The sequence below is a fragment of the Dermochelys coriacea genome, chromosome 23 (genome assembly GCF_009764565.3).
Source record: "Dermochelys coriacea isolate rDerCor1 chromosome 23, rDerCor1.pri.v4, whole genome shotgun sequence".
Taxonomy (NCBI): domain Eukaryota; kingdom Metazoa; phylum Chordata; order Testudines; family Dermochelyidae; genus Dermochelys; species Dermochelys coriacea.
In genome coordinates, this window is record NC_050090.1 from 1,348,988 (window position 1) to 1,376,862 (window position 27,875).

The 27,875-nt window shown below is 65.8% G+C and overlaps 6 protein-coding genes across 10 annotated transcripts in view; 4 read left to right on the plus strand and 2 right to left on the minus strand.

Annotated features, from left to right (window-relative positions):
• COQ8B (coenzyme Q8B) overlaps window positions 1–2,069 on the minus strand; it is a 16,599-nt gene extending 14,530 nt beyond the window's left edge. Inside the window, exon 1 of the mRNA XM_043501659.1 lies at window positions 2,010–2,069. Coding sequence (XP_043357594.1) covers window positions 2,010–2,069 — 60 coding nt within the window. The remainder of the gene's footprint in view (window positions 1–2,009) is intronic.
• On the plus strand, window positions 22–7,376 carry ITPKC (inositol-trisphosphate 3-kinase C). 2 transcript variants are annotated; one of them, XM_043501474.1, is made up of 7 exons: window positions 22–788; window positions 2,856–2,955; window positions 3,124–3,337; window positions 3,567–3,771; window positions 4,431–4,532; window positions 5,965–6,036; window positions 6,569–7,376. In XM_043501474.1, the coding sequence occupies exons 2-7, from the start codon at window positions 2,883–2,885 to the stop codon at window positions 6,770–6,772; spliced, it is 870 nt and encodes a 289-aa protein (XP_043357409.1). In that variant the 5' UTR covers window positions 22–788; window positions 2,856–2,882; the 3' UTR covers window positions 6,773–7,376. The 2 variants fall into 2 exon arrangements, with proteins under 2 accessions (XP_043357409.1, XP_038238098.1); XM_038382170.2 differs by lacking the exon at window positions 22–788 and adding an exon at window positions 1,056–2,187.
• LOC119847140 (rho-related GTP-binding protein RhoU-like) lies at window positions 5,824–27,572 on the plus strand. Of its 2 annotated transcripts, XM_043501475.1 has the most exons (4): window positions 5,824–5,846; window positions 24,539–24,739; window positions 25,169–25,227; window positions 25,762–27,572. In XM_043501475.1, exons 2-4 carry the CDS (start codon window positions 24,547–24,549, stop codon window positions 26,206–26,208), a joined length of 699 nt encoding a protein of 232 aa, XP_043357410.1. In that variant the 5' UTR covers window positions 5,824–5,846; window positions 24,539–24,546; the 3' UTR covers window positions 26,209–27,572. The 2 variants fall into 2 exon arrangements, with proteins under 2 accessions (XP_043357410.1, XP_038237548.1); XM_038381620.2 differs by lacking the exon at window positions 5,824–5,846 and having other exon boundaries at window positions 24,408–24,739.
• On the minus strand, window positions 8,713–15,343 carry C23H19orf54 (chromosome 23 C19orf54 homolog). Of its 3 annotated transcripts, none has more exons than XM_043501476.1 (6): window positions 14,962–15,343; window positions 13,914–14,230; window positions 12,504–12,628; window positions 11,092–11,221; window positions 10,483–10,553; window positions 8,713–9,929 (listed from the first exon to the last, which is right to left on the minus strand). In XM_043501476.1, exons 3-6 carry the CDS (start codon window positions 12,604–12,606, stop codon window positions 9,580–9,582), a joined length of 654 nt encoding a protein of 217 aa, XP_043357411.1. In that variant the 5' UTR covers window positions 12,607–12,628; window positions 13,914–14,230; window positions 14,962–15,343; the 3' UTR covers window positions 8,713–9,579. The 3 variants fall into 3 exon arrangements, with proteins under 3 accessions (XP_043357411.1, XP_038237902.1, XP_038237901.1); XM_038381974.2 differs by having other exon boundaries at window positions 13,914–13,982; window positions 14,962–15,115; XM_038381973.2 differs by lacking the exon at window positions 14,962–15,343 and having other exon boundaries at window positions 14,012–14,443.
• On the plus strand, window positions 15,627–19,153 carry SNRPA (small nuclear ribonucleoprotein polypeptide A). Its single transcript, XM_038381975.2, has 7 exons — window positions 15,627–15,777; window positions 16,536–16,636; window positions 16,970–17,142; window positions 17,239–17,415; window positions 17,697–17,870; window positions 18,279–18,367; window positions 18,568–19,153. The coding sequence occupies exons 2-7, from the start codon at window positions 16,564–16,566 to the stop codon at window positions 18,725–18,727; spliced, it is 846 nt and encodes a 281-aa protein (XP_038237903.1). The 5' UTR covers window positions 15,627–15,777; window positions 16,536–16,563; the 3' UTR covers window positions 18,728–19,153.
• On the plus strand, window positions 20,503–22,432 carry MIA (MIA SH3 domain containing). Its single transcript, XM_038382136.2, has 4 exons — window positions 20,503–20,920; window positions 21,188–21,321; window positions 21,721–21,831; window positions 22,173–22,432. The coding sequence occupies exons 1-4, from the start codon at window positions 20,797–20,799 to the stop codon at window positions 22,194–22,196; spliced, it is 393 nt and encodes a 130-aa protein (XP_038238064.1). The 5' UTR covers window positions 20,503–20,796; the 3' UTR covers window positions 22,197–22,432.
• Window positions 27,573–27,875: the final 303 nt, after the last annotated feature.

Sequence of the window (27,875 nt, forward strand, 5' to 3'; positions counted from 1 at the left end):
TGCCTGAAAGGGGCTCTCAGAACTGGAAACGGGGCGTCTCAGGCGATTGGGGAAGGAGCCTGGGGCCTAGCGGTTCAGAGCCAGACTCCTGGGTTCTGTTCCCACAACCTTAGGGGGCCTTGGCCACCCCTCTGAGCCACGTCTGGGCATCCGCCCTTGTGCCGTGTCTCTGAGGCAGGCTGATACTGGTGCCAGGGCGCTGTTTGCAGCTAGCTAATTAGCAGATGGGGAAACTGAGTCGTAGGGTGGCAGTGACTTGCCCAAAGTCATGCAGGGAGCCAGGGAAGATCCAGATCTCCTGGGTTCCAGCCCGGGGCCTCCACAAGACTGGCCTCCCTGGGCCACGGGTTCAGCCTACGGCTGCTTGTGGAAAGTTGGCCCTGCTCTGTGCCTCAGTGTCCCCTCCCCGTAGCACCTGGCCGATGCTCCCTGTGGCACGGGGGGGGGGGGCTTTATGGGGTTTTGGAAGGAGAACAGGAAATGGGCCGAGATGCTGAGCGTTGATTGCACCTCCCCCATCCTGGCCCCCCGCAGTCATGTGCAGAGCAGACAAACCTGTCAGGATGGAAACCCTGACCCGCCCCAGCCTCCGTTTCCCATGACAAATCTCTGACTCCCTGCCCTCCCCCCCCCCGACACCACCCAGATGCAGGGCGGGACGGGGCAGGTAGACGCTGCTGCGGCTGGGGTTGTAGAGTTACCGGATGGGGCAGCTTGGGATGGGGATTTGAGATCCAGCGAAAACCAGCTTTCCGAGAGGGGGGATCCTCTAAAAGCTGCTTTCCTGGGTAAGTGAGACCCAGCCGTGGAGCTGTTAGTGCGGGAGTGGGGGGAAGGGAGAACCTCGATGTCCTGTCCAAGATGGGGACCCGTTGGGCCGGGCGCTGGCCAGACCCCGGCCAAGATCAGGGCCCCGTCGCACCGGGTGCTGCCCACTCCCCGACTGAGATCAGGGCCCTGTCACGCCGGGCACTGCCCAAACCCCTGCCCAGACCCCCATCAAGATCAGGGTCCCGTTGCACCCACCAGAGCAACAAAGGGCAGGTTGTTCTCCTCAGGTCACTGCTGGGGGAGATGCAAGGAGTTGCCCAGGACTGCCCCATACATCAGTGGCAGAGCCAGGAGTCCTGACTGCAGTCCCATGCTCTCGCCACTGGCCCAGGCTCCCCCATGGGCTGCAGTCAGGCTGACCTGTTACAAATCTTTGGCTCTCCCCCCCCCCCACCCCAGCTTTGTTGTGGCTCGGCCCTGCTCACACCAGCAGATTTTTGCTCGTCGCTCACAGCCTCCTCGCGCAGAGTCAGCAAGAAACCGCGAGGTGCTTGTGATGGAAAATGTGTGTCAGGCTGGGGCAGGAGCTGGAGGAAGTTCTCTGGGTGAAATGCTGAGTGGGGCAGGGGGCGGGAGTTTCTACTGAAAGGGTGAAACTGGTGCAGCTGGGAGCTGGTTTGGTGACAATGGCTGAGGCTCGTGGCTGTATTGTGTTCTTGAAACCCCTAAAACCCAGGAGTTCTGGCTCCCAGCCCCCCTTAACCACTAGCCCCCACTTCCCTCCCAGAGCTGGGGACAGAACCCAGGAGTCCTGGCTCCCAGCCCCCGCAACCACTAGCCCCCAGTCCCCTCCCAGAGCTGGGGACAGAACCCAGGAGTCCTGGCTCCCAGCCGCCCCTAACCACCAGCCCCCACTCCCCTCCCAGATCCAGGGACAGAACCCAGGAGTCCTGGCTCCCAGACACTAGGCCTGCATGGGCTTGTCCCTCAGAGGGACCCGGAGCTGCCAGTGACTGAGCTCCCTCTGCAGGGGCCATAGGGGTGTGGGGGGTGATCTTGGCCTGGCCCTCCCGACTCCTGTCCCTGATCAGAGGGGACAGCCCTGGAGCCATTCCCAGCAGCCCCATAACGAGCTGGTGCCAGCACGTGGTAGGGATTCTTCTCCCCGTGTAATTCCCCCCCCGCGGGCGCGACCTGTGCCCTGGGTGAAAGTCCAGGCAGGGGGCGGGAACAGGGACTCTGATCTGAGCCAGGCGGAGGTGACACGCCAGCGTCTTGGCGTGGGGCAGCGCCCGCATGCAGCCGCTGTCCTCGGTGGCCCCCAGACCCGCCCGCCACCGGCTCCGGGCACCCGGCGATGAGCAGGGAGCAGACACCAGCTGCACTGGGATGATGCGGGATGGGGCAGTGCCGCAGGTGGAAGGGGAGCTGCCCACAGGGTGGTGGAGGGCGTGTGTGTGTCTGGGGGAGGCGCCAAGGGCCCAGGCGGGCCCAGCCGAGCTTCCGAACTAGCTGCATAGATGGCGTCAGATTGGCCCCACTTGTAGGGCATGTGGTGTGGGGGCTGGGAGCCAGGACTCCTGGGTTCTCTCCCAGCTCTGGGAGGGAAGTGGGGGCTGGTGGTTAGAGCAGGACAGCTGGGAGCCTGGACAACTGGGTCCTGTCCTGTCTCTGGGAGGGGAGTCTAGTGGTTAGAGTCGGGGAGGAGTCACTCCCTTTTTGTTCTCTTCCCAAATCTGCTGCTGATACTCTGGGTGACCTTGGACAAGTCAGGCCTCAGTTTCCCCATTTGTAACATGGGGAGAACAAGCCTTCTCATATGCTGTGCGGGGCAGGGACTGTCTGTCATTCGGGGTCTGGGCAGCGCCTGGCCTGACAGGGCCCTGATCTCAGCTGAATGGCTGGAAAACGCTGGTCACACACTGGGGGCCTTGATCACAGGCGGTCTGTGCAGCCCCGGGCACGGGGGAGGGTGATCTCAGTTGGGGCCGCTAGCGGGGACCCTACTACAGTAGGGGGGGCACCGCCGGGTCTCCCTGCCGCCAGCGCCCGGGCACTGACTCCCTCCCTGCCTTTCTCTCTAGAACAAGCCGTGGAAGAAACTCAAGAGCATGGTCCACTGGTCGCCTTTCGTCGTGTCCTTCAAGAAGTGCTACCCCTGGGTGCAGCTGGCCGGCCATGCGGGTGAGAGGGGCCGCGGGAACAGGGCCATGCGGGGAGGGGCCGTGGCTCTGCTGGGGGGTGCAGCCAGCCCCAAGGGCGGCTGGGCGAAGGCAGCGCCGTGTGCCTCGCGGGCATGGCTAGGGCATGTCCGGGCTCCCCTGAAACCAGCTCTCCCTCCCTCCCCCGCAGGGAATTTCAAAGCCGGGGACTACGGGCAGATCCTGAAAAAGTTCTGCCCGTGTGAGCAGCAATGCCTGGAGCGCCTCATGCAGGACTCGCTGCGCCCCCACGTGCCCGCCTACTTCGGGCTGGTGCAGCGGGACGGCGAGTGCTACAACCAGATGGAGGATCTGCTGGCCGGCTTCGAGACGCCCTCCCTCATGGACTGCAAGATGGGGGTCAGGTGAGAGCCCAGCAGGGGCACAGGCAAGCTGGCTCAGCAAGGGGCAGCAGGGAGAGAACCCAGGAGTCCTGTCTCCCAGCCCCCTCCACTCTAACCACCAGCCCCCACTGCCGGGGTAGAAGCCAGGAGCCCTGCGCTGGGAATGCCAGACCCCAGTAGCCCCGGAGTGGCCGAGGCAGAGGCCATGGGGTGAGCAACCCCAGCTGATGCCCGCTCTGCCCCCCTGCAGGACGTACCTGGAGGAGGAGTTGGAGCAGGCCCGGCAGCGGCCCCGGCTGCGCCGCGACATGTACGAGAAGATGGTGGCGGTGGAGCCGGGGGCGCCCACGCCCGAGGAGCACGCCCAGCGCGCCGTGCTCAAGCCCCGTTACATGCAGTGGAGGGAGTCGCTCAGCTCCACCGCCACTCTGGGCTTCCGCATCGAGGGCATCAAGGTGGGGGCCACGGGCTGGGACGGAGCAGGCCTGGCTGGGGGGAGGGGCACATCTGGCTGGGATGGAGCAGGCCTGGCTGGGGGGGCCACATCTGGCTGGGGCGGAGCAGGCCTGGCTGGGGGGGCCACATCTGGCTGGGGCGGAGCAGGCCTGGCTGGGGGGGGGCACATCTGGCTGGGGCGGAGCAGGCCTGGCTGGGGGGGCCACATCTGGCTGGGGCGGAGCAGGCCTGGCTGGGGGGGTCACATCTGGCTGGGGCGGAGCAGGCCTTGCTGGGGGGGGGTCACATCTGGCTGGGGCGGAGCAGGCCTGGCTGGGGGGGTCACAACTGGTTGGGGCAGAGCAGGCCTAGCTGGGGGGGCCACATCTGGCTGGGATGGAGCAGGCCTGGTTGGGGGGGGGACACAACTGGTTGGGGCGGAGCAGGCCTAGCTGGGGGGGCCACATCTGGCTGGGACGGAGCAGGCCTGGCTGCAGCGGGGGAGGGAGGTCATGACCGCCTCTGGGAGGGAAAGCTGCAGCAGGGGCATCTGGCTCTGGGGAGGGGAGATCACATCTGGCTGGGGCAGGGCTGGCTCTGTGGGGAGTGGGTCTGAGTGGGGCAGGTGCGTCCCATGCAGCCTCCCAGGACCTGGGCTGACGGGTCCCTGTGTCCCCAGAAAGCCGATGGCACCTGCAGCACCAACTTCAAGAAGATGCGGCTGCCCGAGCAGGTGGTGCAGGCGCTGGGCGACTTCGTGGACGGCGACAGAACCATCCTGGTGAGGGGCTGGGCTCCCCCGAGGTGCCGCTGGCCACGGCCGGGGGATGGCCCAGAACTTGGGCTCTTCGCTGCCGAAATGCAGCCACCTCGGGGCATGACACAGCGGTCGGCTGATGTCTGTGTGGCTTTTGTTTCAACAGCGGGCGGCTGCAGAGAGCCCCTTAGTGCCAGCCTAGGGCCAGTTCTGATTGCCTGGGGAGACCCCACCCCGCTCCCTGCTCCACAGCGCCCCCTAGCGCCCCCCTGGGGCCAGCCCTGCCTGCCGGGGAGAGCGCCTACTGCTGAGCCCCCAGCCCCACAGCGCCCCCCTGGGGCCAGCCCTGCCTGCCAGGGGAGAGCGCCCCCTGCTGAGCTCCCAACCCCACAGCACCCCCTAGCGCCCCCCTAGCGCCAGCCCTGCCTGCCAGGGGAGAGCGCCCCCTGCTGAGCTCCCAGCCCCACAGCGCCCCCTAGCACCCCCCTAGTGCCAGCCCTGCCTGCCAGCAGAGAGCGCCCCCTGCTGAGCTCCCAGCCCCACAGCGCCCCCTAGCGCCCCCCTAGCACCAGCCCTGCCTGCCAGGGGAGAGCGCCCCCTGCTGAGCTCCCAGCCCCACAGCGCCCCCTAGCGCCCCCCTAGTGCCAGCCCTGCCTACCAGGGGAGAGCGCCCCCTGCTGAGCTCCCAGCCCCACAGCACCCCCTAACGCCCCCCTGGGGCCAGCCCTGCCTGCCAGGGGAGAGCTCCCCCTGCTGAGCCACCAGCCCCACATCGCCCCCTAGCGCCCCCCTAGTGCCAGCCCTGCCTGCCAGGAGAGAGCGCCCCCTGCTGAGCTCCCAGCCCCACAGCGCCCCGAAGCACCCCCCTAGCGCCAGCCCTGCCTGCCAGGGGAGAGCGCCCCCTGCTGAGCTCCCAGCCCCACAGTGCCCCCTAGCGCCCCCCTAGTGCCAGCCCTGCCTACCAGGGGAGAGCGCCCCCTGCTGAGCTCCCAGCCCCACAGCGCCCCCTAACGCCCCCCTGGGGCCAGCCCTGCCTGCCAGGGGAGAGCTCCCCCTGCTGAGCCCCCAGCCCCACAGCGCCCCCTAGCGCCCCCCTGGGGCCAGCCCTGCCTGCCAGGGGAGAGCGCCCCCTGCTGAGCCCCCAGCCCCACAGCGCCCCCTAGCGCCCCCCTGGGGCCAGCCCTGCCTGCCAGGGCAGAGCGCCCCCTGCTGAGCTCCCAGCCCCACAGCGCCCCCCGTGGCCAGCCCTGCCTGCTGGGGAGGGCGCCCCCTGTTGAATTTCTGGTGCCAGTCCTTGCCGATCGGGCCAGCCCCGTCCCCCTCCCCGCCGGGGCCCAGACCGGCTGCACCTGGCTGGCGCTCGGGGCAGCTGGGTGGATCCCGTGGCGCCCTCGCCCCCTGCTGGCCTCACGTGGCTGCCTCGGCCTCACCTGCCCGCCCCCCTCTTCCTCCCCAGGCCACCTACCTGGGCCGCCTGGAGGAGCTGCGGGTGGCGCTGGAGCAGTCCGAGGTCTTCAAGAGCCACGAGGTAGGTTCTGGCTGGGTGGGGGGCCGCAGGCCTGCGGGGGAGACGCTCCCTGCCGAGCAGGTAGCCCAGCCGGTGGCCCTCGCCCTGTGGGTCTGGGCACACGCGCCAGGGTGCAGGGTCTGTTCGCCTGCCCACTGGCAACCCCAGGTCCGTAGGAAGCGACACGTGTCTGTCTCTCCTCTGGCCCCGCCTGGATGCGCTGGCTTCTGTAGCAGCCTCCTCTTGTGGCTCCCAGAGCAATGAATGGACCCAGGAGTCCTGGCTCCCAGCCCCCCCTGCTCTAACCACTAGCCCCCCCCTCCCCTCCCAGAGCCAGGGAGAGAACCCAGGAGTCCTGGCTCCCAGTCCCCCCACTCTAACCCACTAGCCCCCACTCCCCTCCCAGAGCCAGGGAGGGAACCCAGGAGTCCTGGCTCCCAGTCCCCCCACTCTAACCCACTAGCCCCCACTCCCCTCCCAGAGCCAGGGAGGGAACCCAGGAGTCCTGGCTCCCAGCCCCCTTGCTCACTGAGCTGTGTTTGCCCCCCGACAGGTGGTGGGGAGTTCTCTGCTTTTCGTCCATGACCGGACGGGGCTGGCCAAGGTTTGGATGATCGACTTCGGCAAGATGGTGCCGCTGGCCGGGGGGAAGACGCTGACGCACCGGCTGCCGTGGGTGGAGGGGAACCGGGAGGACGGCTACCTCTGGGGGCTGGACAATCTCATCGCCATCTTCAGCACCATGGTGCAGAACTGAGTCGGGCGCTGGCAGGGCCTGGGCCGGTGGCTGGCGCACTGGGGACCCCCAGCACCGGCTCTGTGCAATAGACGGGCACTGCCGTGCGGTGCCCTCCCTGCCTCTTATTTATACAGCCAGATATGCTACAGCCCCGCTCGGAGCTGGGACCCGTCGCACCCCGTCTGCCTGCGCCAGCTTCCATCAGCTGACGGCCCCGCGCCGGGGAGGCACCTGCAGGGCCTGGCCCGTCACACAGACGTGATGGGGCCTGTTTTACAGCAGCCAACGGGAAGGGGCGCGACCTGCTCCCGTCTGGGAGCGGAGCCATTTCCCGCTCAGCTGCTCGTTCCGTGGCCCAGGGAACCCCGGGAAGGCCAAGGCCGAGATGGGAGCCACCAGCGCTTCGGAGGGCACGGGGGCAGCGATCCTGCACTCCGGGCGACGCCGGCCGGAGCGGAACCGAACCAAAGGGGGCTCGGATCCTCCGGGCCCCTCTCCTGTTCGTGGCCCATTTTCCTTCAGCTCTGCTTAATTTCGCAGCTGGGTCCGGTTCCTGCCCCTGCTGGCATCAGACCCCGCCCCACCACTGGGCGGCTCCACGGGACCTGATCGGCAGGGGGCTGCCCGGGGGCGGGGCAGCAGCAGCTCCCCCACCTTACCCATTAATGTTGTGTTAAATTCAAGACACTTTAAAAGACTTTTTGGCAACTCGGGGGTTGAAGCATAGTGACTGGGCCCTGCGGCTGTGGGCTCCTACCCGACCCCCCAGGTGGCAGGGCAGCCCCCAGCTGCGGGGTTCTCACCCCTTCCCCTGAAGCATTTGTGGCCCTGCTGGAGGGCTGGAACCGGCTGCCGATTTCCACCCCCGGCGCTTTGCTCTTTCCGGCCCGTCCGTTTGGCTGTGCAAAGGAGCCTCGCGCTGGCCCCTCTGGCCTGGGAACAGGCCGGCTGGGAACTGAGAACCCGGACTTACCGCCAGGCCCACAGGGAGCTCAGGGGGCCTGTGGCCGAGTCTGGCCTAGCCCGGGGCGGTGTTCCTGGGGGCTGGAGAGTTGAGTGGCTCTGTACTGGGCTGAGCCTGCCTGGAAAGCTCAGTCCGGCTTTCCAGGGTCTCGGCCGTTTGAGAACCAGCTGGGACACTGCCTCCTCTGCCAGCTTTGTGTGTTCTCCGAGCCCAGCCTTGGGCTCGCCACGGGCTCTTGCCCTTCGCGCAGGGCGCTGGCGCGGCCAGCCGCGGGCCACCTCTCTGCCAGGCTCCCGGCTCGGCACGTGCTGCGCCCACTCTGCAGAGGCGCCCGCTTTCCTCTGGCTCGGCCGCTCCCTCGGTGCCTTGTTCCCCGTGTGCTCGCCGCACGTCTGCGTGAGCATCGCACGGGCAGAGCCAACCCCCTGAAACACGGAGGGGGCCAGGGAGTCGCCTCCACCTGCAGCAGCTTCAAGCCTGGCCAGTCTGGGGAGCGTTTTCCAAGGCCCAAGTGACATGTGGATTCAGGAGCCTGGGTTTCACTAGGATCCGTCTCTGGCTTCCGGGCCAAGGGCACGGCCAGTAGCTGCCTGAACCGTGGCCGCTCTGCAGGGAGCCGCTCAGACCTCCAGCCCCTGCCGGTGGCGGGGAAGCGTCACTGGGTTCCGCGTTAGGGCCAGCAGCCCGTTCAGCTCTGGCTGTGAGCACGGATTCACTGCACCCAGGAGCTTATTGGGGCAGGCGGGTGCGGTTCATGGGACCATCCTGCTCCCCGCTGGCTCGGGCTCAGGAGCATTCGCTCCAGTCCCTTGAGTGCTGCCTTGTAACCAGCGGGAACGGGCCCCTCGGGATCCCTCCCAGACCGTTGTCCCTGGCCCAGGCCTCTGCGGGGGGCTCTGCCACCCCTCTGGAGACGGGAACGGGGTGTTGGGGCCAAGGGACAATGGCCAGGCCTCTGGGACCGGAACCTGTCACAATAAACAGAACCTGCCGGTGGTGGAAACCAAACAGCCTTTGTCTTTAATGCAGGTTTGCTGGGCGTGGTTCAAAGTTCCCAAGTTAGGTGTATGACAGCAGCTCTAGAGATCAGGGCCCCGTCGGGCCGGGCGCTGCCCAGACCCCGGCCGAGATCAGGGCCCCGTCGGGCCGGGCGCTGCCCAGACCCCGGCCGAGATCAGGGCCCCGTCGGGCCGGGCGCTGCCCAGACCCCGGCCGAGATCAGGGCCCCGTCGGGCCGGGCGCTGCCCAGACCCAGGCCGAGATCAGGGCCCGTCGGGCCAGGCGCTGCACTAGCCCCGACTGAGAGCCAGTCCCTGCTCTCAAGAGCTAACAGTGGCGGGTGGCAGACAGGAAGCATTGAGTTATTTTCAGAGCCAGCCACAAGTACCTGCCGTTTCCTGGCGCCGTGGCCCCAAACCAGAAATCTGGGACATTCTGAAAAGCGTCACTGGGGGGAAGAGCAGCAGGTCCTCTGGAGAGGGCCTGAAATAGCTGCTCTTCCCCCACAGCCACAGCCCAGCGGGCATCAGCGCTTCCTGCGGCTCAGGGAAAAGGGGCCGGGGCCACACCCAGCACTTTAACCCCAGCGGCTCTCTCCTCGGTGGATCTGAGTATTATACACCCTGCCCCTCCTCATGCACTGCTGTGCAAAGGAGGGCAGGATCATCAGCCCCATTTAGCGGAGGGGAAACTGAGGCACGGAGAGGGGAAGCGTGGCAGAGCCAGGCCCCCTGAGTCCCAGATCAGTGCTCCACCCACTAGGCCCTGCTGTCCCTCGTAGGATGGGCGGGTCCAAGGGATGCAGGGAGCTTGCAGCAGGCGGGCACTGTGCCGTCTCCTCCACCCAGTGCTCCAGTGTCTCCTAGCACTCGGCAGCAGGGGGTGGCCCTGGCTGCGTGGTCCTGGGGTAAAGCAGCACTGACTTGCCGCAGAGCCCCGCCCTGACGCCGCCTGCGGGCACCACGTAGACCTTGCCGTCGCCCGCCCGCTTGGGGCAGAAGTCCATCAGCTGGGCGTTGCTCTCATGTGCCTGCCGGTAGTTCCACAGCTGGGGGCGCCAGCTCTTGCCCTGCTTGGAGAGCAGGTAGATCTCCAGCACGTCTTCCGGGGCGGGCGGGGGGCAGGCCGGGCCGGGGTGGAAGAGGCCGGAGATCTGCTCGTCCTCCTGGCAGGCGGGGCTGAGGGCGCCGCCCTGGAGCCCCAGCAGAAGTCCTGCAGGGGGAGAGGAGCTAGCCAGTGTCCCCAGGGCAGTCCTGTGCTGGCAATCCCAGCCGCAGGGTCCTGTCTGAGCAGCCTCGCCACGCCCCTGGGATCACTGGGCCAGTGCCGGGGGGCAGCCCCCCAGGACAGGTCCCTGGGAGCCACTGTCAGCACAGCTCTGCGGGCTGGCCCCGGGGCCCGGCCAGCTGCCACCCCCTTGGAGCGAGCCTTGGAAATGCAGCCAGGCCAACTCACCCTTCTGGCTTCTTTCTCCCTGTGCCCAGGTGTGGGCGCAGGAAGCCCGGCTCTGAGCAGGGCTGTCCCCACACCCCACCTTTAGGAGCCTGTCTTTCCCCACGGTGGCTGGGAAGCCCCAGCTCCGGATGCTGGGAGCCCCAGGCCTTCCCATGGGGGAAGTTTGGGAGTAGACCAGGGCAGGGTGCTGCGGCTGCAGGGATAAGCTCACTCCCCACCCCGGGAGCTGCCTGGGAACAGGGCGAATGGCCTGGGCAGGAGGGGTCCGAGCCCCGTTTGCCGCAGCCCCAGAAGCCGTCCCCGCACGTACCTGAGACGACGGCCCAGTGGGCTTTGTAGCCGCGTCTCCTGCAGGGCTCGTGGTTGGAGTCCTCGTCGTAGCTGGGATGGCCATTAAGGTTTGCCAAGGGGGCTGTGGCAGGCCGGCTGGCAAGGAAGGGGCACGTGGGGTGAGCAGGCTGCCCCAGCTCTGGGCACCCGGCTCCTGCCCCTGGAGAAGTGCCCTCCCCAGCAGGCGCTGACTGGATACACATGGGGTGGCTAAACCCCTCCAACCAGAGAGGGGCTGGAGCTTTAAATCTGCTGCTGTCTGAACCTGCGGGCTCTAGACACCACCCCAACGGCTGCCTCGAAAGGGCGGGGCATGGGGGGGTAGGTGTGGGGGGGCATTTAACCACTGGGAGGGAGAAGGCACCTGCCCCACATTCATCCCCCCCGCTGCAGCCAGGAAGAGGAGACGCGAGAGTTGGTGGCCACATCCCACCCCAGAAGTGGCCGCATCTGCCTCTAAAATGACACCACCAGACCTGCTCTACAGGGGTCTCAGAACTGCGCCAGCCCTGCCCATGCGTACAGGCTGCAGTGCGGAGCCCAGCACGGATGGGACCCCCCAAGGGGTCGCTGCGCATGGGAAGGATACGGCAGTAGCAGGGGGCAGCCAGCGGTCAGATGGCGAAGGATCCTGCCCCGGTTCTCTCCCTCCAGACCTCCCGAGAGCAGCTCGGCCCGGCACTGGAACACCTCCTCGGCCAGCTGGGCCATGTCAGCCGCTGGGATGGGCAGAGACAGGAATTAGAGCTGCCCCGAGGCCCACCCCCGGCAGCACAGCCTGCGCTCAGATCGTGTCCCCTGGCTTCCTGCTCCCCCTAGGCTGCGCTCCGATGGCACGCTGGGGAAACACACTGCCGGGGGCACGCGATCCGCCATGGAGACAACCGAGGGCTCTGCAACCTAGCAAAGGTCTAACACGACCCAGTGGCTGGGAGGCGAAGCTGGACAAATTCAGACAGGAAATGGGCACAGATTTGTAACGGGGAGGGGAATGAACTATTGGAACAATTTCCCAAGAGCCGTGGTGGGTTCTTCATCACTGGAGCAATTTAAATCAAGATGGGCTGTTTTTCAGGAAGCTCCTGTTCACACAGGAGCCAATTCAGGGAAGGCCCATGGCCCGTGTTCTACAGGAGGTCGAACCAGCTGCTCACAATGGTCCCTGCCAGCCTGAGACTCAATGAATCAGAGAAAACACACAGCGCTGGCCCCACGGCATTTATACAGGCCGGACTCACTGTGGCCTGCACTCAGGATTTTATCAGCAGTCTGACTATAGCTGCTGTTTTTCCTCACAAACCCCAGCTCTCGGAGTCCCGGGATTCCACAAAGTCCTCAGCTTTCCCTGCTGGCTGTGGAGAAGGGCTGGAAAGTATGAGCCTGAAAGGCTCCAAAGGTGAATCCCCGGCCCAGGGGCTCAGTACATGCTCATGATCTCGGACCACTCAGGGCCGGAATTAGCAAGGCTCCCACCGCCTGCCCCGGCTCCCAGAGGATCCTTGTGCCTCGGACAGAAACCTCCAAGCGCTCACTCCTCGTGGGAAATTAACAGCCCGGCTGTGGGGTTTTTTCCCTAAATCAAGGCGCTTGCAATTTTTCAAGATAACTCATCCCACTGGGGGGACTGAGGTGGGAGCTGAGGCTGTGCAGAGAGCAGGGTTCAGAGAATAAGACTGGAAGGGACAATGAGACCATCTAGTCTGACCTCCCGTCCAGCACAGGCTGTTCCACGTCACCCAGCTCCCCCTGCATCGAGCCCTTCCAGGAAGGCGTCCGGTCCCCAGCAACGCTCTAGGGGCCAGAGACTGAACTCTGGCAAGGCAGGAGCAAAGCCCTCATGCCCTGCGCTAGGTACCGCCTCTGGGCATTTCCTCACGCAGTCACAACCCAGACTGGCCTTTGGAGGGTCCCGCCAGCACCCAGCCCAGCTCCTGTGGCCTAGTGCAGGGAGGGCGTTTTTAACCCCCAACGTGCCGCGGGTGACTGCAACCAGTCACCGACCTGAGAACATTTCTCCTTGGGCGGTGTAACCTCTCTCCAATGCCACCTGCAGAATCCTCTCCAGGGAGACGTCCTGGGACAGACTGAGGAGGGAGCCTGCCATCCACAGCGCCACCAGCCCGCACCTAGAGGGGCAGAGACAAGAGACAATGCAGGCAGCCTGGGTCCCACGGGCTGAGCTCGGCCAGTCCCCCTGCCAGGGTGCTGGGTTCAGAGACGGGTATTTCTCGGCAAGCCTTGGAACGCTTCCCTGGGTTCCTGTGTCCTTTGGCCTCTTCCCCCTCGGCATTCCCAGCCTCCCTACGTTTTTCACCTCCCCTTGCAGCCTGGGGCACGTGTCACCGGCTGGGCTCATCTGGGCACGTCTCACTGAGTCGATTCCCTGCCATCAGAGCGGCCTGGGGCAGCGGTGGCACCTCGGTGGCTCCTGTTCCTTGCCTGAGCTCACTAGAGCTTAGCCCCTGAGGATGGAAATGTTTTGCTCTAACTCAATTCTCTGGGCTCAGCACATCGGTAACCAGGTGAGACTGAAGGGCCTGGGCCACCCAGGAGATCAGGCGACATGAGCGAACGGGGCGTCTGGCCACAGATGCTAGCTCCAGCAAGGCCTTTGTTCCTCCAGGGGAGTGGGGTACGGCTTGCTGAGGCTGTGGCTCATCCCCAGGCTGGGGTTCGGGGGAGCAGCCTGCGGGCACCTGTTTAAGATGGAAAAGGCCAGGTGTGGGGGTTTTAAAGGCAGATCCCGAGTCAGACGTTAGGTTTAGACCAACTCGTCCGATCTTGTGCTACCTCTTCACCATCCTTTTCCCTCCGACACGGCGAGTAACGCTTCCGAGGCCCTTTGCGCTCTCACCTGCCGCTCGGGCGGAGCTCCCCGTAAACATCTGCCCAGCTCCCCCCTCGGCCTCCTGCACCCGCTGGAAAATGCTCCTTTGCTGGGACGCCTCCAACAGCCTTCACAGCGGTTAGGCTGCTGGTGGGAGGAGATCCCTGCCCACCATGCTGAGTGGTACGGCCTCCTTGTTTCCCGGTACTTCCTGTCCGTCTCCATTGGCTGGCTTGTCTCTTAGACCTAGATTGCAGGTCTCTGGGGCAGGGACTGTCTTTTGGGAGGTTCATACAGCACCAAGCACAATGGGGGCCGGGTCCACAGCTGGGCTTCCCAGGCGTGATTGTAATACAGCCGCTGGCTCCCTGCTCAGCCCCAGGCTGGCCACACGTATGCTCCCTCCGACGCACTTGCACGAAAAAGCTCTTGGCAACTCTTTGGGAGGGACCAAGCAGGGGAAGCTGTAAATCCATGGGACTGAGACCCCTGCCCCAGGCCCCTGGGTGGGTCCAGCCCCCGGGCAGAGCCACCCCCTCCCCATCACACTCAGCTGACAGAGAGATAGCGCTCGCAATACTCACTGAGGCCCCTCTTGGATTAAGGAAGGCACCGCCCTGTTGTAGAGGAGCCACTTGAAATGCCCGCTAAAGCTGGAAGACAGAACCAAAGAAACACTCACTGGCCATTCGCCGTCCAGCGCCCGCTCGCCAGCACGTTCTTCTCTGCATAATTAATGAGACGATCTCGTCTCCTCCCAGAGCGCTTTGGGAGAACTGACTTCAGCTGCTGCTGGGACTGCGGCTACCTCTGGGCTGGGATGCGGCTGCTCTCTGATGGCCAGGTGGCAATGCCCTACTATGGGACAGGAAGTGGCCCAAGGTCCTGAACCCAGTTGGCGCTGCAGAGGGAATTTAGGGAGGCAAAAGGAAATTAGCTCAGCTAGGGCCTGGCCAGGACACCAGGGTTCACCCCACCTGGACTTTGGGGCAAAGAGCAGAGACTAGGAACTAAGTTTTACGTCTCATTTGAATTACGGGCACCTCCAGCAACACAGAGACCCCTGCTGCCACTCTGGGGATTAGGGTCGGGGCTGACTGTGAAGGGAGAACGCCCCCTGCTGAGCCCCCTGCCCCGCTCCCTGCCCCACAGTGCCCCCAGTGCCCCCTGGGGCCAGCCCCGCCTGCCAGGGGAGAGCGCCCCCTGCTGAGCCCCCCGCCCCACAGCACCCCCTAGTCCCCCCTGGGGCAGCCCCGCCTGCCAGGGGAGAGCCCCCCTGCTGAGCCCCCCGCCCCGCTCCCCGCCCCACAGCGCCCCCAGTGCCCCCTGGGGCAGCCCCGCCTGCCAGGGGAGAGCCCCCCTGCTGAGCCCCCCACCCCGCTCCCTGCCCCACAGCGCCCCCAGTGCCCCCTGGGGCAGCCCCGCCTGCCAGGGGAGAGCGCCCCCTGCTGAGCCCCCCGCCCCACAGCACCCCCTAGTCCCCCCTGGGGCAGCCCCGCCTGCCAGGGGAGAGCCCCCCTGCTGAGCCCCCCGCCCCGCTCCCCGCCCCACAGCGCCCCCTGGCGCCGCGCTAGCTTCTCCCGGCGGGCCGCCCACCCAGCCCCGCCCCGCCCCGCCCCGCGCGGGCCCGACCTGGGTTTCCTGCGGCTCAGCAGCTCCCGGATCCCGTCTCCGCTGCGGGGCGCCGGGGCCGCCTGGAAGAACTTGGCCCTGGGGAGCCCGTGGGGGGGGCGGGGGCGGGGGGGGAGGGGGCGGGGGCAGCCCCCCCCTGTGGGCCATTCCCACCCTGGCTCCAGGGGGGGCAGCAGGAGGTCAAAGGGCGCAGACTAGAACCGAGGTCACTGGGGCATGGGTGAGGGGTCAGGGGTCACCGAGGGGTCGTGGCGCGGGGCCTGGCGGGGTCGGAGGTCATGGGGCCAGGGGCGCCGCTGGGGTGGTCTCCGGGCCCCGCCCGCTTCGCGTGCCGCTCCTGCCCCTCCTAAAATGGCGCCGGCCGCGGCTGGGTGAGTCTGATCACGTGATTGGATAGCGGCCACCCGCCTCTCTGCCACCTCTTCCGGGTCGCGTGACAAATACCGCCAATCAAATGTGGTAACAGCGGTTAATGACACCTGCACTCAGCCAATGGCCGCTCTTGTGGGGAAGGCGGGCCCTGCGAACGGAACACCCAATCCGAATGCGACTTGCCGTAGAGGGTGGGATAAAGACAGAGCACCGCCTTCTGATTGGCCATTTTACAAGACGTGACCCGGCTTTGATTGGCCTCCCAGGCACGAGGCCGTAGCCCTTTCATTGGCCGGGGCAGGCGAGGCGCCCTTTGATAGGCACATGAGGCCGAGGCTGCTTCGACGTGATTGGCCCGCACGGACAGTGGGCGTGGTCGTCTCTCTCGGCGGGCTCCTGTGGCGGCGGGCGGCACTGGGAGGCCTGGGCCTGCGGACTCCATCGGTGAGGGGCCGCGGCGGGGCGGCGCCATCGGGCCGCGGGGCCGGGGGGGATCGGGCCGCCGGGCCGGGCCCGCCCTGGGTGACGCAGTATGGCTGGGGTCTGGGCAGCGGCACCGGGCCGCAGCGAGCGGGGCCTTCTGGGGGGCGGGGCTTGTCGGGCCCCTCCCCCGGAGCCTCACATCCGGGTCCTACTGGGGGGGGGGTTGCAGAGCTGCGGCCTTTATTCCCCCCCCCCCCAGCGTGGGCGGGGCCTGGGACCCCTTGAGGGGAGGGGGGCCGTTCTCTGCCTCCCGGTGGGGGGAGGGGTCTCTGTTGGGGGGGCCCCCGTGGGGAGGCGCCGTGGCAGGGCTTGGGGGCCCTGGCAGCTGCCAGGAACCAGGCTGGTGGGGTCCCCTGGTGCTGCGTTGTGGGGGGGTCCGTGCCCTGGAGCCCAGGCTGTGGCCCCCCCCATTAAGGTATCGGTCCCAGACCCTCACAACCTGCCTCCACCCAACATGGCATCGGCGGCCTTGGTTCTGCTGGCACCTGGGCCCGCTCCTCCAGCGGGCGCCGTGGGGTGTGCATAACCCCTGTGCCTGGACGAGCCTGGAGCTCGTGGGGTCGCTGCCCCTCGTGCTCGTCTCTCCCTGGCCCTCGCCCCGGAAGCGCATGCTGGGGGGTCTTCTGAGGGCGAGACCCCCGGGTCACGTGACTGCTGCGGCACCGGGAGCCTCGCAGCCCGTTGCGCGGTCACCTCGATTTACCGTCTCTTCTCCTCAGACCCCGCCCTTGCGAAGTGCCGACGAGGATGGCCGTCCCGGAAACCCGCCCCAATCACACCATCTACATCAACAACCTCAACGAGAAGATCAAGAAGGATGGTGAGCCAGCTCCCAGGGGAGGGAGCGCCTGTCTGCCGCTGGCGACGTGGGCGGCTGGGTTAAGGGGCTTGCACAGAGCCCAGCGCTTTGGGGGGGCCGGATGGGGTGTCTGGAGGACTCGCGCTCCCTGCCCCGCTCCTGCTCTCCTGTTGCTGTCTGGCTGAGGAGGACTGGGTGCTGTGGACAGATAAAAGCAATTTTCTCTCTCTGATGCGGGGGGTGAGACTCTGTCCGAGGCCACGGGAGTCGCCCGGTCTGCGTCCAGCTCCTCGTCGCGGCAGAGCTCAGTCCCTGTCTGATCTGTGTGCCTGACGCTCCAGTTCTCTCCCCTAGAGCTGAAGAAATCCCTCTACGCCATCTTCTCCCAGTTTGGCCAGATCCTGGATATCCTGGTGTCTCGGAGCCTCAAGATGCGGGGTCAAGCCTTTGTCATCTTCAAGGAAATCAGCAGCGCCACCAATGCCTTGAGGTCCATGCAGGGGTTCCCCTTCTACGACAAGCCGATGGTAAGTGCTGCCCTGGGCCGGGGGCGGCTGTCTGGCGGGTGCCGTTGGAACTGCCCGGTCGGCCAGGCTCCCCTGACAAGCTCTTTCTGCCCCCAGAGGATCCAGTATGCCAAGTCGGATTCCGACATCATCTCAAAAATGAAAGGCACCTACGTGGAGCGCGACCGCAAGCGGGAGAAGAGGAAGCCTAAAGGCCCGGAGACGCCTGTGGTCAAGAAACAGATGCCTGGGGCTGCTGCTCCGGTGGCAGGCGCAGTGCAAGGAGCCGTCCCTGTGAGTAACGTGCGCTGCGCTTCTCACGGACGTTGCCCCAGGGCAGTGGCCGGTTGGCAGTCAGCGCTAGGGGCGTGGGGAAGCCAGCGTGGTCTGTCCCGGGCTGCTCTCGGGAGTCGGGCTGGGTCTGTTGCTTAGCTTCTGTGCCTGCCAGGCTTCTGCGGCCAGCGGTGGACTCTGGTGTGAATGCCAGGACTGTGCCCAGGCAGCCCCCAAAGGCTCCGGGGCAGGTCAGCGCCCAGGATCTTGCTGTGAAACTGGGCGCTCTCCCTCTCCCATAGGGGATGCCACCGATGAACCAGGCCCCTCGCATGATGCACCACATGGCAGGCCAGCCTCCATACATGCCCCCTCCGGGCATGATCCCCCCACCCGGTATGACTCCAGGAGGAATCGCGCCAGGGGCCATGCCCCCTCAGCAGATGATGCCTGGCCAGATGCCGCCTACCCAGCCGGTGAGTATGACAGAGCTTGGTCTGGCTCCTGCTCTTTTCCGGCAGCAATGGCCATGTCACATTGGACTCGGTGGTGTGGGGCAAACCTCCCTCAGGGGGTGGGGCTTGGGGGTAACAGGCCCTTTCTCCTCCAAGATACTGGCTCCAGTGGGGAGCGGAAGAGAACTTGCGGGCTTGTGTGGGACCCCTCAGGGAGGGGTAAGTCGTCTCCACTGGCTCGTTGTTCGCCTCAGCCGGGAAGCCAGAGATGCTGAGTCCCGGGGGACTCCTGTGCATGGAAAGCAGGGGGGCACTGCCCCTGCTGTGTGCGTCTAGTTGGAGCCACCCTGCAGGGTTCTTGGCCGTCCCCTCCGGGCGCTGCTTGCAGCCTCGGGGCTCCCGGCCTGACCCCTGTTCTCTCCCTCGCAGCTCTCTGAGAACCCACCCAATCACATCCTCTTCCTCACCAACCTGCCCGAGGAAACCAATGAGCTGATGCTGTCCATGCTCTTCAATCAGTGAGTGTGGGGCCCTCTGAGGGTGCTGGGAGCGCTGAGCGGGGGGCTGATGGGCTGAGGCAGGGGGTGCCAAACCTTGGTGGAAGTGGGTGGCCCAAGGGAGGCGGGGAGCATGGTGATTGGGAGGCCCAGGGAGCGGGGTGGGCGCCAGAGCAATCCAGGGGCCTGTCCCCTCTAACAGCTGGATCCTGTCCCCTCAGGTTCCCGGGGTTCAAGGAGGTGCGCCTGGTGCCCGGGCGGCACGATATCGCTTTTGTGGAGTTCGATAACGAGGTGCAGGCCGGAGCCGCCCGCGACGCCCTCCAGGGCTTCAAGATCACACAGAGCAACGCCATGAAGATTTCCTTTGCCAAGAAGTGAAGCCCCCCTTCCGGGCCCAGAACTGCCCCCCAGGCCCAGAACTGCCCCTCCCCACTCCCATCCAGTTAGTGTCTATTCTGAGCCAGCCCCCCCCCCCCCTCTGTTTTTTACCAGTTCCCTGGAAGGTAAGTCTGTCCTCAGGGCTGGCCGGATTTCCAGCCCCAAACTGCCCCCTTCCCCACTTACGTCTCCCCCCTGCACGCTGCACTGCCTGGCTGCTCAGAGTGGGTAAGTGACTCTGGAGCGCGGCCAGCTGGTGATCCCCATGTCTGCGATGAGCCTGGAGCAGGTTCGTGGCAGGATGGTCGGTCGCGGGGGCGGCTAGAGGCAGCGAAAACCCTCCGAAAGCATTGTACCCAGAGTCTGCTGCTCAGACATTGCACCTGGCGCTCTCTGTTCTGTAATAAAAACTTTGTGACCTCCCTGTGATGTGGCTGGGCTGTTCCTGGATGGGCTCCCTGGGGGGAGGGGGGTGAAATCGCCCGGGCGGATTCTCCACCTGGGAGTCTGATTCCCTTAACCCAGTGTCCTGAGAGGTGGCTCTGAGCCAAGCTCCCTGGCAGGGACGGGGCATTGGGGGGAGCTGATGGGAATTATTACCAGCCCAGTGATTGTGAAAGTGGTGAATTCTGGGTTTACCCCACCAATATCCCAGGAGCCTTTTGGGGTGGCTTGGGTCTGGTCTGAGCAGATTGTTGCTACCTTCTTTAACACAGAGCCTAGAGATCCCAGGATGCACTGCTGGATGGAGCATTGCATGCTGGGAAGAGGGTGCCTGGGTGGGGGAGCTGGCCTATGCCCTGCCAGTCGTGCTCCCAGTGTGGCAGAGGGATCACCAGTGGCTGGGGTTTGACTACTGAGGTTGCCCCCAGAAGTGGCTGCCTGCCTCCTTCATTGGCTTCAGAGCTAGCCTGCTCACTCCCTGGCTGGCCAAGAGGAGCCCGGCAGTTGCTGGGGGTCAGACACTTCCCAGCAGCCCCTGTGGGTGACACCCAGCCCCTGGCAGGGGTGGGTCTGATGTGTTGAGTCAGAGCATAAGCTCAGGGTACAGGAAACTGGTGGCTGGCAGGAGCTAGTACTGGTGCCACCTGGCTTGAAGTGGGATCCCACTGCTGACACAAGGCGCTTCTGAACTGGGGGGGCATCAGGGGGCTCCCCTTCTGGCTTCCCCTCTCACACAGGGCTGGGAGGGAGGTTGGACAGTGTCCCTCACTCTCCTCCCTTTCTTAGGGGTCCTGGTGGTACTGCCCCTTCTATGGGCCTCAGCTGTGGGGAGCTGGGCTGGGGACAATGGGCCCAGTATGTTACCTGAGAGCCTGGCCCCTGCGTCAGCAGCCGGCCCCACTCGCCCTCGCTCCTGGCTTGAGTTTGTGGCACTGGATAATTTAAGAAGCGGAGCGGACGGGGGAGAGAATTTGAACCTGGTGACTTGGCTGTGCCCCGCTGTCCAGGGATGCGACTCCGTCTCCCCTCCTCCTGCTCTGAGTGGCCTGGCAAGTTGGCACGAAGACGTCTCGTCTGTTGTGGACCAAAGCAGCCGTGCAGCAGCAGTGCTATGCAGTCGGAGGTGACCAACCCTATCCTGGGAGAGCCACGAGGCCAGAGCATGGCATTGCCCTGGCTGGTATCCGGGATGGGCGTCCCGGAGGGCTGGGGGAACTGGAATTGTCAGAAGGACGGAGGGGTGATGTTCTATCCAAAACCTGGTGCCTGCTGCAGCACGGTGCCCCCCTACTCCTGGTAGCACGGTCCCCCCCTACAGCAGTGTGAGCATCAGGACTGCCTTGTAAGTCCCCTAGCAGCAGCATGGCCCCCCAGTGCTGCCCGGGGGTCAGCCTTGACTCTGGGAAGGGTGCCCCCTAGTGCCAGGCCAGGATTGGCACCACCATGGGGGCCAAGGGGCCCCCTGCTGAATGAGTGGGCACTGCTCTGCCCAGTGGGGTGGCTGCTCTGGGATCTCTGAAAAGGGCTCAGGGCGGCGACTAGAAACGCAGCGAGGGCGGGCTGGGCTGGCGCCTGCCCTCCCTGTGGGGACAGTCTGAGCCTGGGGCGGCTGCATCTTTCCTACCATGGCTAACACCCGGCTCTGGGCCCAGGCCGCTCTGCTGTGCGCCCTGCTGGGGCTGGCACAGGGGGGCCGGCAGCTGGGCAAGCTGGCTGAGAAGAAGCTGTGTGCGGATGCCGACTGCAGCCGTAAGTGTGCGAGGGGGGTGGGGTGAGGCTGGTGCAGTGCAAAGGCTGAGGGGCTGCAGATGGGGGGGCAGGGCTGTGCCCTGAGGGGTGGCACAGGGCCATGGAGGCAGGGCAAGCACTGGGGATGAGGCGGTGGCGTTGGGACGGGGCCGTGCCATGCTCTGGGGCTGGGGGCAGTGGTGCAGAGACAGAGGTGGGGGGGGGGCTGGTGGAGGTGCAGCGTCCAGGCCCAGGGAATGACCCCCGTCTGTCGTGTCCCCCACCCAGATCCGATCTCCATTGCGGTGGCCGTGCAGGATTACATTGCCCCTGACTGCCGCTTCATCCCCATCCAGCGTGGGCAGGTCGTCTACGTCTTCTCCAAGCTGAAGGGCCGTGGCCGGCTGTTCTGGGGCGGCAGTGTGAGTGGCTGGAGGCGCGCGGGGGATTTCTTTGGGCGCTGGCTGGCCAGGTGGGGCAAGCGCGAGCTCGGAAATGGGCTCCCTCGGCTCCGCTGGGGCATCAGTCCCTGGTGGAGCAGGAGCCAGGGTCACCCAGAGGGCTGGGCCTGACCCTTGCACCCCCAAATCACCCCCCCCTGCACCGGTTCCCATCTCAGCCCAGTGTCCCTCTGCAGGCTGGTGGGCTCCTGTGTGATGTTTGCTGGGTCTCGGGTCTTGGGGGGCTGGTCCCTGCAGGGCTGGGGGCCTGCATGGGGTGGGGGAGTTTGCCCTGCCTAGGCTGCAGCTCTGTGGTGGAGGGCTGGTGTCGGGGGTGTCTTGGCACCCAGGCTAAGCTCCCCCCCCATCTCCTCCCTGCAGGTGCAGGGGGATTATTACGGGGAGCACCCTGCCCGCCTGGGCTTCTTTCCCAGCAGCGTGGTCCAGGAGAGCCAGTACCTGAAGCCGGGGAAGGTGGAGGTCAAAACCAATGTGAGTAGCTGAGCTGCAGCAGATGGGCACCCAATTACTGCTGGGGGGGCTCCCTACACCACGGGGGCTGCCACCAGCTGGAGACCACTGCATGCAGGGGGATGGCATCTTCACTCCACCCAGAGGGTACTGAGCCCCTGAGATGGGGAGAGACTGCAGGGGTGGCAGATCTGGGGTAGAACCCAGGAGTCCTGGCTCCCCCAGCTCTACCCGCTAGTCCCCTCTCCCCTCCCAGAGCTGGGGATGGAACCCAGGTGTCCTGGCTCCTAGCCTCCTCCTCCTCTCCCCCCTGGTCTCCCGCAGTTGCCAGTGTCTGATCTCTGCACTCTCTTCCCTTCCAGCAATGGGATTTCTCCTGCCAGTGAGTCCTGCCTTGGCCCCAGCTCCCGACGCTCGCTTGGATCCCGGCACAGCTGCTTGGGCGCCGCAGCTCCAGCGCTTGGCCCAGGGCCTGGTGCTGAAGTGAATTTGCTTTGCTGTAGCAATACTTCCCCCCCCACAGCCCATGCTGGGTGCTCTGGTCCTGGGGCAGCTCCCTGTAGCTTCACCCTTACTGTCCCCCCCCCCGGGGCCAGTCCTAAATAAACTCCCAGGCAGCAAACCTGCTGGCCCCCGTCTTTCCCTGGGGAGGAAGCAGGAGCAGCGGCTCTCCTAGATGGGGTGACATGGGGGCTTGTTTGCAGCCTCACCCCAGCTGTCTAGCTTCTTGCTGGCGCAGACCAGTTGGGCACCTGACCAGCTTGAAAAGTGAGACCCTTCTGGCTCGGGGGGCAGCACCCAGGGGTGCCTTGGGGATGGAGGGGAGGTTTCCCCAGTGTCCAGCTGGGTGGGGGCACTTGTGAATATTCCTGTTCCTCCTGCCCCCTCTCGGATTGGGGGGCGGGGGCTGCTACCTCAGAGTTGGTGCTGGCAGCGCCATCCCCCTGGAGCAGCAGGATGGAAATAGAAATCTCATTCGTACACCCTGCCCCAGTTTCTCTGCCGCCCTGCCCTGTTTGTACCATGCACCGTGGCCTTCCCCCCCATGGAGCTAGGGCTGGGGGCTTGCCGAAGGGGCTGGGCAGGGCTTGGCGGGGGGGCATTTCTGATCCCTACTGCCCCCAGGGATGAGGGGTGGGGCTGTGGGACAAGTGCCAACTAGTTTATCCGCTGTCTTCTCAATGTGAAAGCACAAGAGAGTGACATCCCCCCCCCGGTCTGGGGGGAGGCTTTGTTACAGCTGGCAGGCTCAGCAGAGGTGGTGCCTGAAGGAGACATGGAGGCAGGGTCCTCTCTAGCTCATGGCAGGGGGATTGCTGCAGGGGGGCACGTGGGGGTCTCCCTTGGGCTGCCCTGGTGCTGGGGACAGAGGCTGTCATCCCCTGCACTGCTAATTCACTGTGGGGGTTAGCTAACGTGGTAGCCGAGGGGCCAACACTGCAGCCCAGAGTCACTGGGACCTTTCAGGCAGCCGTTCGGGCGGACGCCAGGAACTCCTGCCCTGGAGCGAAAGGGAGCTATTTGCAACCCGCAGCAAAGCTGGCGGATCCCGGCTTCTGCTTTTGCCAGGTGGGCTGAGAGCAGGCTGGAGAACTGGGGGCAAAGGTGGCGGGGGGAGCTTTCCTCTAGCTGACACCTTTCCTCTGTCCCATGGCTAGCGGGGCTTTGGCCGGGCAAGCGCATGGGTCTCACCTTGCAAAATCTGGAAGGCATCCAAAAAACGGGGATGGGTGGGGTATAGATTTATTGTGTGTATGACGATAGCACCAAGGAACTTGACCAGCAGCCAGGGTCCTAGTGCCCAGGGTGCTGCATGGATCCCATCACTCACCCCAAAATCAGCCCCCTGATTTCCCAGCTTCCCTGACAGAGACCAGGGCCCTGTTGGGCTGGATGCTGAGCCCTACCCCCCGTCTCTGGTTTTTGAGCTCTCTGGCAGCTGATTGCCAGGGTGGTTTGTGGGAACTGCAGGGCCGTGGCTCCCATAAGCAGCTCTCTGAAGCCAGGGCCCTGCCTGGAGCCCTTTTGACCCAGCCCTGGGATCGCCTCGGCACCGTGTCCTGTTTCCAATAACAGGTGACGCGCTCTGCACACGCGCCTGGCTTCTTCCTGGTTTTGCTCCTGGTGCCTGGGGGAGGCGTGAAGCCCTTGCAGATGCGCTGCGGTGTCCAAAAGCCCCGGGGGAGGGGGACTCAGGGCAGACTCCCACCCCGCTCCCCGGCAGAGAGGGACCGTTCTTTATTAATGCACAACAGGGTGGTGGGGGTGTCGGGCTGGGCAGCATTGACAAATGGTCACACCTAGCGGAGGGGCAGGCCCCAGACCCCAGAGGGAGGGGGTGGGCGTAGTGGGGCTCAGGCCTCAGCCCTGTGAGGGCGGGGTGGGAAGTAGCAGGGCTCAGGCTGAAGCCCCACCAGGTCCCCCGTGCCCAGCAAGGGCCCAGCTCAGCGAGGGTCCCTGGAGCGGCTGTGCAGGGGGAGCCGGCTTCCCAAGGTCTGGACAAGGACCCCCCCCCTCCTTAGCCCATCTCCCCTCCCCCCTTCTTTTGCCCCACCTTCCCCAGCATGCAGGGCGTGTCCCTCGGCTAATCCCCGCCCCCGCTGGGGGCGGGGCGGTGGAGAAGAGCCGGGGTATAAACCCCCGCGCGGGGCAGGGCGCAGCGGCTTGGAGCGCTGGGCGCACGGGGGCGCAGCCGGCTCTGGCGACCCCCCGCGGCTCCCGCCCCCTTCCCGGACCATGGCCCCCCAGGAGCTGCCACCCGAGTACCCGCCTGCGCCCCCGGTGCCCCCGCACCGGCCCCCGCCCGGCCGGGAGCTGCAGTGCGTCCTGCTGGGGGACGGCGCCGTGGGCAAGACCAGCCTGGCGGTGAGCTACAGCGCCAACGGGTACCCGGCCCGCTACGTGCCCACGGCGCTGGACCGCTTCTCGGGTAGGTCCCGCGGGGGGGCCCCGCCTGCGCCTCCAGCCGCGACCCCGCTTCCAGCCCCCGGGGGACGCGCCAAGGGGTTTCCCACCCCCTGGAGCGAACGGTCCTTCCCCCCGTCCCCTCGGTGCTCTGCCCGCCCCACTGCCCAGAATGGGACCCCCCCCGGACTCCTGGGTTCTCTCCCAGCTCTGGGAGGGGAGTAGGGGGTAGGGGTTAGAGCGGGGGGGGGGGGCTGGGAGCCAGGACTCCTGGGTTCTATCCCAGCACCGGGGGGGACGGGGTAGCGGTTAGAGCAGCGGGGGTGGGTTCTCTCCCAGCTCTGCCACTGACCCGCTTTCGAGAAGCGTAATGTCCCTGGGGCTGGACGGGGGGTGGTTGCTGGAGGTCCGTGGGGCGTCTGGCTCCAGGGGTAACGGGTTCTTCCCCTTGCAGCCGTGGTGCAGGTGGACAGCGCCCCCGTGAGGCTGCATCTCTGTGACACGGCGGGGCAGGTAAGAGCCCAGCTGGGAGCTCCCTTTAACCCGTTCCCAGCAGCTGGTCAACCCCCGGCGCGTCTGAGCACGTCAGGCCGGGGGATGCTGGGGAAGGTAACCTGCCCTGCTCCCCCTCTGTGGCTCTCTGCCAGCCTGCAGCCCCCTGCGCACCCGGGTTCTGTCCCTGCTCTGGGAGGGGAGTGGGGGCTAGTGGTGAGAGCAGGGGGGCTGGGAGCCACGACTCCTGGGTTCTATCCCTGGCCCAGGGACAGGGCAGGGGGCTAGTGATGAGAGCAGGGGGGGCTGGGACCCAGGAGGCTGGGTTCTATCCCTGGCTCAGGGAGGGGATGGGGGGGCTAGTGGTGAGAGCAGGGGGGCTGGGACCCAGGAGGCCTGAGTTCTATTTCCAGATCCACCTCTGACTCCATGTGTGGCCTTGAGGAAGTTGGTTCTCTCCCTGGGCCCCAGCCCCCACCGGCACACCGGGGTGGGGGCTGGGTGGGTCCAGCTGGGGGTGGCTGGAGGCGCTCACTCCTTCCCCTCCCCCCCCAGGACGAGTTTGACACGCTGCGACGGCTTTGTTACCCCAAGGCGGACGTCTTCCTTCTCTGCTTCAGCGTGGTGGCCCCCACCTCCTTCCAGAACGTGGGGGAGAAGTGGGTGCCAGAGCTGTGCCGGCTCCGCCCCACTGCCCCCTTGCTGCTGGTGGGCACCCAGTGCGACCTGCGCCAGGACGTCCAGGTGCTCATCCAGCTGGCCCAGCGCCGGGAAAAGCCGGTGGCTGAGCCGGTGGCCCGGGCGCTGGCCCAGAAAGTGGGGGCCGTGGGCTACGTGGAGTGCTCGGCGCTGACCCAGCAGAACCTCAAGGAGGTGTTCGACACGGCCATCCTGGCGGGGCTGCGGCATGCCGAGGCCCGGGGCCGGCGGGCGCGGAGCACGGCCGGCAAGGTGCGGGCGCTCTCCAAGGCCTGGTGGAAGAAGTACATCTGTATGCGGTAGCCAGTGCTCTCCCCCGGGCCACCCTCCCGCTGAGAAAAGACAACTCGATCCAGGGGTGGATTCAAGAGCCTCCGGGCTGCTGCTGAACTGGGTGTTTGCCTGCAGGATGGAGACGGGCCCCATGCCATGTGGGTGGCTGTGCCGGGCTTGAGACGCCCCCATCCTGCTCCATGTGGATCGTGCTCCTGGGCTGCTGATCTGCATGGCCCCCCCCAATCCGGGGCAGCGTTCTGGCTCCACAAAGGCCCGCAGGGTCCGAATTCAAAGCAGGGGCTGGTTCCCTGCTGTTGGGGGAGCCAGAATCTCATCCCTCAAGCTGCCCCCCTGCAGGACAGTCTGTCTTGGGGAGCCCTGGGGCTTTGACCCCTGCCTGGGCCAGGGGTGGGGGAGAATCCCTCCTAGCACAGCCCCTTTTGCAGAGGATTTTGGTTTGCACGTGGCAGGGAGTGAACTGCTGCAGGAGGGTCACCCCACTGGACTGGGGAGGCGCAGAACTAGCTCTCTCCCAACCACCCTGGTCCGGCCCCACAGCTGGGATTAAATCCTTCCCCCTTGCTGGGCACTTTGCGGAAGGGAACGGCCGGGGCATGGGTGGTGCAATGCACCGTGGCCGCCCTGCCCGTATTGCAGGGGGGCTCAGTCGGGCCCTCCCTCCCCCCAGCGGCCTCTCAAGCCAGGACCCTGGCTCTGGCAGGGTCAGAGCCAGCTGCAGCCATGGACCAGAGCTTCCTGCATGTGCAACAGGCTGAGGGGCCCGTCTCTGGGGGGCTGCGCCCGCTCCGGGACCCTCCCCTGCCCGTTGCTATCTTTGCACTAGTATAAACACATCCCTGGCCGAAAGGGGGTTTTCCCCAGGGTCACTTCCCACCCCATGGCACGGGGCCCCCAAGAGAAATCCCCCTTTCGCCCCCACCCAAGGCCTTAGCCCCTTCTGTGCCAGCCATGCCCTTGGGTGTCTTGTGCCCTCCCACTGGGAGCAGGATGGGGGGCTGTGGGCTGTATGGGGGGACTGGTTTCAGGCAGCCGGCAAAGGGCAAATAGGCTATTTTATCCCCTTCAGGGGGTGCAGGAACCTAGCTTCCCTGTGTGGAGGGGGGCTGAGATCCATTCCCCCCTGGCAGCAGCATGGTCCCCCCCCAGTTGGCTGGGGGGGCAGGGGGTGTGCTGCTGAACTGCCCCTCGCCCCCATAACTGCCCCTAGCTCTGCCCCAGGGCTGCTGGTTTCTGTTTCCAGTTGTGGGTGGGTGTCAGCTGCTGTTGTGATAACCCTGGGCAAAGCCAGGGGTCGGTCTGTCCGTCCATCCATCTGTTCTTTCTTTTTTTAAAATGTCTTGACCCAATAAAGTTTCTTTCCCCCTTGCAAATACTGGGGGAGCTCCCACGGGAGCTGCTGTGTGGCGGGAGCAGAGCGCTAGGGGGATCGATCAGGGCTTTGAACGGGGGATTACAGTACAGTCTGCAAGGGCCCCTCCCCCCTGACCCGAGCCTAGTGCCCCCATGACACTAGGCACTGCCCAGACCCAGGGAGATCTCAGCACCCTCTCACACTGGGCACTGCCCAGCCCCTGACTGAGATCATGGCCCCGTCGTGCCGGGCGCTGCCCAGACCCCAACTGAGATCAGGGCCTCGTTGTGCAACATTTGGAAGAGATGCCAAGGGAGCTCCC